This window comes from Aptenodytes patagonicus, chromosome 3 (genome assembly GCF_965638725.1).
Source record: "Aptenodytes patagonicus chromosome 3, bAptPat1.pri.cur, whole genome shotgun sequence".
NCBI classification, from domain to species: Eukaryota; Metazoa; Chordata; class Aves; order Sphenisciformes; family Spheniscidae; genus Aptenodytes; species Aptenodytes patagonicus.
In genome coordinates, this window is record NC_134951.1 from 4,195,879 (window position 1) to 4,207,133 (window position 11,255).

Consider the following 11,255-nt stretch of genomic DNA (forward strand, 5'->3'; position numbering starts at 1 on the left):
ACTAATGAAACCTGCTGCCCGTGCCTACGTGTTCACAGTGAGTCAGTCCAAAGGGAAGGAAATAGCAGTGTAACTCAGTCACAGCGCACCGCAGGACTGCAGAGGGGAGCTGGAGCCACGAATCTGGACCTAACGGCAGATTCCAGATGTCCCAGGCAAACCGAGCCCAGATCAGATCAAGTCCCTTCCGTAACAGAGGGACAACTTACAAAACATGGGAGAGGGTTTGCAGATTGGCAGGTGTTTCTCATGGGAACAGAGTACCTCGAGCATCTAAAACAAACCAACCGAACAAAAAAGGCATGCAAAAACCAGTATTTCCCATGTTAACGGGAAATATCCTTATGACTCCACCTGCAAAGCCAAGCCCCTTGCTGGGACTGAGTATCTGGACTGGTGGTGGACAGCAGAGCATGGCCATGAGAGGTGACAACTGGTTTGGTTGGTGTGGAGGTCCGCCTACAGCCATTTGACAACAGGGTTGAGTCAAATTCCTCTGGCGGCAGCTTTTTCCCTGCACTTTCTCTGCACTGACCTCTGACTCTGAGATCGTGTCACCCAGGTTGCAAAGAAACTTTATAGAACGTCAGGGAAACAAGTGGAAATGATTGAAATAAAACAATTAAGTCTGGCATAAGTGGCACTTACCAGAAGATTTTCAAATTTTGGAAATCTGCCCGCCTCTAGAGTTAGGATGAAGCTAAAATTCCCCATAAAAATACTCTGGGGAAAAGAGATTGACTAGATTTTTTTTTTTTCTTATAAGAAAATTTTTTCTTTCAATTTGCTGTTCCCAAAATACTTTATGAAACAAATTATGCCCATTTCAACATGTAAAACTATTTCAAAGTAGTAAAAGCTCGCAAATGTAATTTGTGAAATGTCATGAAGGGGTACTGTGAGATTGCTGCCATTTCTTAAGGCAGTTTTTATCCTTAAGAGAAGTTTTGGTGAAACCAGTATAATTCTGTTGACATACCCAAAGGAGCTACATTTCCAGTGGAAAACAGTTCCTATCAGCATTTTTCCAGCTAGCTTTAATCTGAAATAACAACTGCCCCTCTATCTACTTTGAACAATTTTCACTTCATAAACTGCATTTCCGAGCCTCGTCAGTCTACTTGTCAGAAGTATGATATGCAAGAACAAAGGCACTTATTTCACACACTGCCTTTGGGTTTTCAGTCCTGAAAGGATATATACAAATAAAAATGTGGTTTCCTCTGCAGTCTTTAACACAGGCAGTTCCTACGTATCAAGGTGTTTTGGGGGTTTTTTTGGCCGTAGATAAACTGAAATTGCAATCTTATGGTCATTGCTGTCCGCAGCATGCAAAACAAAATCTTGGTGGACAAAATAGAATGGGACTTTTTTGTTTTTAATGTACATATGCAGCCTGAAGAACCAAAAAATTTATATTTGCTGTATCATTTATGGACTTTTGCTAAAAACAGCCCCCTTCCAGTGAGTGATTTTGTACAGAATAAAATCCTACTGTTGTTGTGCTCTAATAAAGCTGCTCTGGGCATTGGCTGCACATAGTTTGGGCTACAGAAACCCACTGGTTCCCCACGGCAGGTTGCTACCTGAAGAGCGATGGGTCTTTCGCCAGAGCTGCTTGATGCCCAAGGGCTGTGGCAGGCACCGCTCGCTCCCAGCATCGTGCCCTCGGCGTGCACGGCGCTGGTCCGTGCTACCGTTCTTGGATCCGTTCCTGAGATCCCATTGCTAAACACGCAAGAGACGCAAAGGTGGCGTAAGACTGCAGATTCCTCTAAATTCATCAGTAAAATAGTTCACCTAGATTTTTTTTAATAAGCGTATTATCACTTACCTAATGAATTAAGTTTTTTCATTATTTGGCCTCTATGTATCAGTATCTATGGATGTTTATAAGCATATACATATAAAAAAGTCTTTTAAGACAATATAGCCTTGATTGCACTGGAGAAAGAACCAAGAAAGGCAAAGAGATGCCAGGTAGAAATGACCTTTCAATGAAAGCAGGAGGCAGGCAGCAATCACCTTCCTCTGGCCTTATCTCCGTAACTCCACAGTACCACCACCAAGTCCCACCACAGCCCCCTGACGCGGTCAACAGCCCACAGGACCCAGGGCTCAGTTTTCGGGGAACTGCTTGCCAGTGCCTGTGGGAGCAGAGGGAGATGCTGTATCTCCACGTGCTATTTCCCTTGGCTTCCTCTGGACAGGTGCCAAATTCCCGATCAAATGGACGGCGCCGGAGGCCATTAACTTCGGAGTTTTCACCATCAAATCTGACGTGTGGTCTTTCGGGATCCTCCTGACAGAAATCATAACCTACGGCAGGATCCCTTACCCAGGTACAGCGCGCTGCGAATACGGGATGAGCGTGCATCAGCTTCAAAGCACCTAGCACCGCTTTACGCTTGGAGACACATACCCAAGTGTGTGCACGTGTGTGCCCAGACACACACCCCTGTTTCTTCATGCTGGGTTTCCTCTCCTAGGCTCCCACAAGCCTCAGTAGCACCCGTGCTAGGAAAAACCTATAGAGGGGAGTCAGGGAGGGGGCAGAGGGATGGAGGGGGGAGCGCAACCCTGAAGAAGGGATGATGCCTAGATATGGCCCAGTATCGCGGTCCCTCATGCCCCTCCAGCCTTGCCTGGATGTGGGCTATGGGGAGCACTGAGCTTCACCCCCAGGGTGCTGACTAACTCCTGCTGGGCTGCGTTTCCCTCCAGGGATGACCAACCCCGAGGTGATTCGCAACCTGGAGCGGGGCTACCGCATGCCCTGCCCGGACATGTGCCCTGGTGAACTCTACAACATCATCCTGAAATGCTGGCGAAACAAGCCCGAGGAGCGCCCGACCTTCGAGTACCTGCAGTCAGTCCTGGAGGACTTTTACACTGCCACGGAGAAGCAGTACGAGCCGGAGCCTCAGCAGTAAGCCACGGTCCCACCAGTGCCTGGGGACAGATCTGGAGGAAAGCCGCTGTCCCGCACAGCCCGGCGATGGCTCGTTTCAGGCCTTTCCCTTTCTCCTGTGTGCCACCACGATGCATTTGGAGACGGGGAATAAGGAGGGACACGAGGGAGGTGGATGCTGCCAGCTCTGTGGTTATCACGGAGACTAAAGAGGTGGCTGAGAGCTGACACAGCTCCTTCCCCATCCACCTTGGAGGTCTGTACCCACTTCACAGACATCACCTCTGCCACGAAGGACAGCAGACTCCTTCGTGACCCACCCGGAGACAGAAAAGGCCCTCAGCCCTGCAACTGCAGCCCCAAGAAGAGGGCACCATGGCCGGGGTGGTGGTATTGAGGGGTGCACAATCTCTCCCCCCCTTTCTGATGCCACTGCCGGCAATACTACAACCCCCCTTCATGCCACGGGCAGGGGTGGGAACGTGGCCTGTCTGCACCTCCTTGAGCCACGCCAGGCCCCCAAGTCCTGGAGCAATCTCTCCAGGTGGTGCCACCCCTCTGCCCCAAGTCAATAATAAAGAACTGGATGCGACCATTTCCCATTTCTTTATTCGGGTGTCAGGACGAGAACGGGCCCCTGTGCTTCCCGTGCCCACCCCCAGCCCATGGAGGAGAAGGAGAGAGGCCATGGAGGTCCCCGGCCAGCTCGGGGTGATGCTGGGGTGGTACCCGGGCGGGAAGGGGGGATGCCCAGGGTGCATCGGACCAACTGCTGGTACAGGCGGTCCTGGAGCCCGGAGGCAGGAGAGATGTTCGTGGTGCGGCCACGAGATGTCCCTCCTTCCCCGCAAATCTGGGTGGCTCCTGCCACCCAGCTGGTGGGGGGGAGAATTAAAAATATATATATTTAAAATACCTCAAAAATAAAAAAAATACCCTCCTTGCTTTGCCGAGCCCTTCACTGCACAAGCTCCTGATGCAGCATCGATGCATCATGCCAGCCCCACGGCGGGTCCTGCTCTGCACCCAGCACTGGGAGGGTTCAAACGCCATTTCCCTGGTTTCTGGTGCATCTCTGACCCACAGCTCCGGTGGGAATGCCCACGTCAGGCTGCAGGGTGGTCTCCAAGCAGCAGTTGCACTGGGTTGGGGAGTGGAGGATGAAGAAATAAGGCCCAGATGGCACACTGAAGGGATGTTAGGACCACAGGAGTGAGCACCAGGCTGGGACCCAAGTGGATTCTCCTTCAGGTCATGGCGCTGAGCAGCATCTCCCTAGGGTGCTTGCTCTGCTGTTTCCTACCCCATGAACCAGATTTTGAGTCCTTCTGTAGAGGGTGCTTTTCATAGCGTAACAAGGATGCTACAAGAAAGAAACAGCAGAGATGATCTGTGTGCCAGCAGCAGCATGTGACACAGAGTTACCTGTGCACACCGCTGCTGCAAGAGAGCCTGGAAGCAAAAAGGAGGGGGAAGATTCATAACAAATCTGTAGGGACAAGCGGGCTATCGGCAGCTACATTCAGTCCAAGGCCTTGATCTTCAGTGCCATAATGCCCCTGTCCGTCGCCTGTGATGGGACAAAATCCCCCACCGTGATGCCAGCATCACTTCCCAAGTGTTCCCGATGGGATAACGTGCTTGTGTCAGTGTGAACAGCACTTTGCCTGGCTTCAAGTGCTGTTTATCCCTCCTTTGCAGACCCACAACTGGGAGAAAGAGCGAGTAGGAACCGGTTTAGCATTCACAGGAGGCCAAAGTCTCTGGAGATGGCTGGTTTGCACAGCTTGGAAATGTCATTCCCTGCATCCTGAGGAGGGAAGGAGGCTTTAATAGCAGTAAACGAGTGTCCCAGACACAGGAGGAAGGGAACTGGGTGAGATGATCCAGCCTCAGAAATCCTAGATCTAGTGGAGACACCCTAGGGTGACCAGGATATTTTCACAGGGCTGGTGGATAGGGGTCTATGGGAGACCTGCACCCCTCTAGGACTACAGCTGGAGCTGGGTGGGAAACCTCGGGGTGTGGAAAAGAGCATCAGACACCTGTGTTTAGGAGGTGGGATTTCACCCCCGCAAAGTGTCCAAACCTGAAGGTGAATCAACCCCTGGTGTCTCAGAGCTCTTTCCTTATCTCACCCGTAACACGTCTGATCTGCAACTGCTTTCCACAGCAGACCCATGGGCAGCTTCGCTCCTCGTGGAAGAAGGTGAAGTTTCCACCCAAGCATTTCTGTGAGCCGTCAGAAGTCATCCCCCAATTCAGCATGAACAGCTGGGGAGCAGCCACGCGGCCAGGGCCTGGGCACGGTTACACAGACCTCTTCATCAAATCATCAGCAAACCTTGTCCACCCACCTCCATCTTCACAGCCTGGTTCCTGGGCCCCATGAACCCAGTGCTAGTAGGTCCTAGTGCTTATTTAAGATGAATCAGGCTTGGTCCACTTGTTTCATGGTTCCAAGAGACAAGTTATACGTGCTATAACTGTAAAAAGCCCATTTTAAACAAGAAGTCATTTATTCAATAATTTCACTGGAGTTGAAGAAACAGTCTTTCCCCCTGCTTGAACTCCAGCTTGGTCTTTCACATATACCAGGAACTCCACACAGGACTAGCAGATTTCTATTAATGAGGTGACACACTGCAAATAAATACAGATGAAAGATACTTGACTCCTTGGCTGCAAATATTTTATTGAACTGAAAACTGTGGATCATTTGTGCTGGAGCAAACCAGGAAGAAGAGTTACAGGGTGTCTGCTAAGCACTTGTGCATTGCATTATCACCCAAGGCCAAAGAGTCAGGTATTGTAACTCAATTTAGAAAGGAAATGGGTATTTTTATGGCCAATAGCAACACGTGGCCAAGCCCAGGGTGAACATAACAAAGAGGCTGTTAGCTGTGCTTCCTCTGCACTGGGCACCATAGCCTTTTTTGTTCATGCTGCACAAGCATTTGTTGAATTTTGTTCCCTGCCACGCTTGTGATGAATGGATGGGGCAGACACTCACCTGGCTCCATAGTCACTTGCGCTTCCACCATGAAGCCACTGCAGAAGCCACTGGCAACTCTTCATTTGCTTAGGGGAGTGGGGCTGGGGGCCGTGCCACCAACTTGAGCCTCTCCAGGGGGTAGAGGGAGACTGTGAGCTCCATGAGCAGCCATTGTTTTATGCAACAGCCACCAAAACCACTGGGAAATAGACCCCACAGCTCCTCCACAACAGAGATCAATCAGTTGGAGAGAAAAGGACCTGCGTTCCAGCCTGCATCCTGGACACGTACATCAGGGACCTCAGTCAAAAACCCAGGTGAGAAGTGGAATGCTGTCTCCTGTGACCTCCAGCCCAGGAGGCAACTGTACTCCAGGGGTCCAAGACATCTCCAATGGCCCCAGCAAGCTCTGCAAGAGCCCCTTCACCCCCATACCTACCTGGCAGCCTAAAAGGTGTCTCTTCACCATGGGTGAGCTCCAGCCAGAGGCTCACAGGTGAGTCTCAGGGCAGGAGAAAGGTGGTAAAAGTGATCCAGGTTCTCACACTCTGTTTGTGATTCTTAAGTGATCTGCAGCAGGGACCCTATCACTCGCACAAACAGCTCGGTCACAGGCACCCTGTGAAGCTACCCAAGAAGAGCATGTTGTTTATTTTGTGCAGGCATCAGGCTGTGCAAGGTGTTTTACAAGAGGCGATTCCTGCCGTAAACAGAGTATGAACTCTCCAAATGGCCAAGGCCAGGATTAGAAGGGGTACCTAGTGATATGTATCTTGCATAACAAGCAAGATAGTCCTTCAATTTCTTCCCCAGGTGCCAGGTGGTCTTTCCAAAGACCACTGGAATGGTCTTTCCAATTCACATATGGAAAGACCCGGATCTCCGTTACTGATCTTTGCTACTGCTTTCCCATGCAGCCTTGGTCCTGTAACTTCATCCTCATCCTCTGTCTGAAATTTCATCTGTGCAGGCGATGTCTGGTCTTCTGTCGGTGTTGAGTTCATCTGCGTTAATACCCTGTTTGCAAGTGGTCCGAGGTGCTGGAGGGAAGGTTTCTGTGGCATTTCTCAGTTCTCCACCTAGCAGACGGGGACATATCCCTGTGGCTGCAGTGTAAAACCTTCTCCAGGCAATACCTGTGCACTGTGACACCTTAGCAAAACAGAAGGTGCATCTGGAAACTTGGAGCCAGGGCCAGGGGGTGAGACAGGCATGGAAAAATCGACAGGTGCTCAGAGGAGAGAAGTGGGAGAGCGAGGGAGAGCAAAGGAAAACCAGGGAGAGGGCAGGGCTGCGGGGAGCAGCAGCACTGAGGAAATCAGGTGGCTTCTCTGATGTCTAGTAAGGTGTGAGCTCCAGCTGAGGCTTTTCCCATCACCCAGGCATTCATCGCAATGTGGATTTTCTCATGTCTAATAAAATATTAAGCATAGCATACACTATAGGCTTTCCTGAATGTCTTTAGGAAGCCGGGTTAAAATCAGAGCAGGACAAGAAGATTAGCTGAGATGGAAGAGCAGAGCAGGGAGAAGGAAGAGGGAGTGCATAGCCCTACCCAGGGTATAAAGTCCTAGGGCTTCTCAAGTAAGGCTCTTCCACCCTCTTCTTTCTCCCCATGCTATATTAACGCCCCGATCTGCCTGACCCTGGCTCCCGCTGCAACCCTGTGTGTGCAGGACTCAGCCAGGGCAGGGGTAAAGAAGAAAAGTCCATTACATTTCCAGATCTCCGGCTAATGGGGGAGCTGGTACCCTTTGTGGGAAGGAGGTTGCCCAGCAGAGAGAGGGCAACCATCTCCTTTGACAGGCTGCAGCTGGGCCCTGGAGCTGTGAGGTGGGTTTGGTCGGCTGGTGTAAAGCAAAAGCAAAGCAGCTATGTATCGAAGTCACATCCTGGGACATGAGCTTTTTTCAATGCATCCCGTGCTAGGAACTTGTTTGGTCCTGAGCAGAATAGCATTGGCAGGCACAGCCTCACCAACAGTGTGCGCTGGCATGTGCCAGGAGCTCAGGACCTCTCCCAGGGTGATAAAGAGCCCAGCACCCTGAGGATCCGAGTGTCCTCACCCACTCCGTGAAGGACAGGGTGCCTGGAGCTTGCCACGCTGCCACCGAAAAGCGAGGTAGGGTTGCCAGGGAAGGGAGGTGGTGAGAAGCCCTCACCTTGCTCTGGTTTACCTCTACCCACACACGGCAGAGCAAATATCCCCTGGCAAATACTGCAGAGCAAACAAGGGCATCAGTGTCCTGCCAGGCTGAGCTCTGATCTCCAAGCTGCTCCACCAAAGGGAACAATGACCACTTTTTTGCCAGGAGGTCCCCCTCCCTGGCCAGGCAGCTAGCTAGCCTAGTGCTTACAGATGAGGGAGACTTCACCTGGCTTGCCTCTCCAAGAAGAATTCTTGGTTCAGAGCATCCCCAAGGGAGGATGGGACCATGTGTCACAGCCAGGCTGCGTGGGTGGCAGAGAGCAGAGATGCGATACTGATGTGAAGCAGAGACAGAGTCCTCAGCAAATTTGCCCAAGGAAAGGCCTCTCCATCCCCACCAGCCACTCAGTGCAACATCCCGTCTCTGTCAGCAGCTAGAAAACCCCTCCATGGATAAGGAAGCTCAAGGGGAACATGTTCTTTATACACTCAGAGCCCACAGCTGCTCCAGAGAGGTTTGTAGGAGGTGTCAGACACTCCCTTCAGTCCTGCTGGGCTGCAGGCAGGAGGGCTGGAGCTGTTTCTGGATGATTGCCCATCCCTCAGTGATTTGAGTCAGGTGTTACGACACCATCCCTGGCTCAGAAAGTCTCCAAACTGCTGATTTCCTTGTTCTGCTTTCCCGGGACTCTTGTCGCACGCTTCTCCTGTTCTGCCCATGGTATCTGCAATTGCCCACCGCTGGAGACAGGCTTTGCTGTGACCCGCCATGGGTGCTCCTTTCCTAGGCTGCTTCCAGACCTCCTTTCTCCAGAGTTTCCTTCCGCACCAATCTGTTCAAGGTCACTCCTAGTTAAAATTAGCAGCTTATTCAGCGTTGGAGAGAAGGGACGGCCAACTTCCCTGGCCCGCTCGCAATCCTGGGAGCTGGCATCAGGAGATCCAGCTCTGTCTCCCCTTGGAGGTGAAGAGGCCTGCGCTTGCTGTCTTCGTGGTCATAAACAAAGGACTTGCAGCCAGCCCACCCTCTCCGCCTTAAATCTGAGCTCCAGACCTGTGCCAGCAAAGCAGGAGGAAGGAGCATCTCCCTGGAGCCTCCAGTTCCCACCACCATCCTCTGAATGCCAGATGTCACCCCCGTTGTACCCAAGCCAGACATTCTACTGATCATGTCTCTGTGATAGCAAGAGAGTTCCCCCAGGCTTTCAAATCTATATTTAACTCCTCCTCACCTGATCCCTCTTCCTGGCCTTCTTATCTTTCTTTCCTTTTTATCCAGGGCAGGCTGAAGCCACAGGGTGAAGATAGCAGAAAGGCAGCCACGGCAGGGTGATGGGAGTTTTGCTGTGGTAGGTCCCCTGCCCTGGGTTGGGGATGCTCAGGGGTGTGATATCTGGTCCACCAGGAAAGGGCACAGATGGTAAAGGGAATCAGGGCCTCAATCCCAGCTTGGTGCATAGCCCAGGAAAGCATCCCCTGCCCCATGCAGCAGTAACACTCACGTAGCCTGTCTCTTTGTAACACATGCACCAAAATTTGGTCCCAAGGAGAAAGAGCATCCTTGTTTCCCTGATGTACCAGTCAGGGCACCTCCTCTAGACCAAACTCAAGTCTAAACTCAAACAGTGGCGCATGAGGCACTGGTAGCCGATGTGGGCAACAGAATGGTGGCAGAAAAAAGGGAAATCACATGCACCTCACTAGGAGGAATGAATGAGCACGGCAGCCTTGCCTTTGCACTGGGCAGCTGCGAATGAAAATCCCTGTGGTGGGCACTGCTCAGGAGAGGATATTCTTAAAAAATAGAAGTGTTTCCAACATTAGAAAGAAGCCAAGAGAAACTGCTGTAACACCTAAGCTTGTCCTTATCGCTAAATGCCACCTGAAATATCCAGACAAAACCAAGTTTTTGACAGAGAAAATATGCTCACTTGAATTGAAGCTGTCAGGCAGACTCTTGGGGTCAACAAACAGCCACAAAAGAGGGGTAGGAGAGATTCATGCCACAGAAGCTAGGGGTTTGGTGCACTTCCTGGGGCAAAACCTGGATAGTTGGAACGCTAAACGCCCAGCCTAGTGGTTAGTGATTTGGAGAACAGCCGTTGGGGTGAAACTCCTGTGCTACAAATCTCCTGCACAAAGGGGAAGAGCTGGAAAGGATGAGGTTAAGAGAAGCTGTGCTGGACTAGCAGAGCATCATCATCTGGGTCTAGAGAGCAGGGCCTTGGGGACATGGTTCCTGTGAACCCTCGTCCCTCTGGCAGCACTGCTGAACCCCGTATCACCTGGCTTCTGGCCATGCAGTGAGGGAGGAAGGTGTCTCTTGCCGTAGCCCTGATTCCCTGGCCAGAAGGGTGAAGATCACAGAGGTATTATGTTCCTGTGAGCTTCAAGGAAATGGGCAGCTGAGGAGAAGAGAGAGCCCACGGATGTCTTTTCTGAGGGAAAGTCTCTAGCATGAACACAGTCGTTATTACAGGAGCTGAAAGAGATGTTATGAATGCCCCAGATGCAGAAGAAGCTTCAGATTGGAGGACGCGTCTTATTAGACAACAAATAACCCAGCTGCAAGGACTCCCCCCAATGAGAATACAGTTCATTCACCCACATTTCCCAAAACACCTCATTTGGATGGAAAACTTATTGGGTCGCAGGTGGACCATGAAAGCATTTCCAAAATCTCAAAAATACTGCAGCAGTGGGAAAAAAACACTTCTCCGAATCTGCTCTGTATCCTGACCCACCATGTGCCCCTGTGGACTACTTACGACAAGATCCCTTACAAAGCTTTGGAGAGCAACAGTTTTATTTCAGTCTCCGCACAGTATTTCTGGTCCTGTCTTGCAGCTTTCATTCTGGCTTTTCCTTCCCAAAGGTGCCACTCTTTTGAGGACATTCTTCATAGTGAGGTGCAAAACAGAGGTCCCTGGAAACAAGTCAAGGTGCTGAGTCCTTTTGGCAGCCAAGCCTGGACAATGTAGGCCCCAGGATACCTTGCTTAGCTCTCACGTTGGTACCCAACTCAGGTATTAACCATACATCTTTCTTCCGGCTTCATGAGGGCCTGAAACATTATTGCTTCTGGATTTAGACCTTGTGGTGGTTACCACCTCTGCATCAAGGGCCAGCAGGCGGTAACAGGGAGATGGGGTGCAATTACCAGCTCGTAGTGAAGTCTCTGAAGGACAAAACCAGTAAAT

At 51.1% G+C, this 11,255-nt stretch overlaps 1 protein-coding gene across 1 annotated transcript in view; it reads left to right on the plus strand.

Moving 5' to 3' along the window:
• The window catches only part of BLK (BLK proto-oncogene, Src family tyrosine kinase), a 34,810-nt gene extending 31,877 nt beyond the window's left edge, over nucleotides 1–2,933 (plus strand). The window contains exons 12-13 of the mRNA XM_076335398.1: nucleotides 2,211–2,342; nucleotides 2,725–2,933. Of these exons, the coding sequence (XP_076191513.1) occupies nucleotides 2,211–2,342; nucleotides 2,725–2,933 (341 nt within the window). The remainder of the gene's footprint in view (nucleotides 1–2,210; nucleotides 2,343–2,724) is intronic.
• Nucleotides 2,934–11,255: the final 8,322 nt, after the last annotated feature.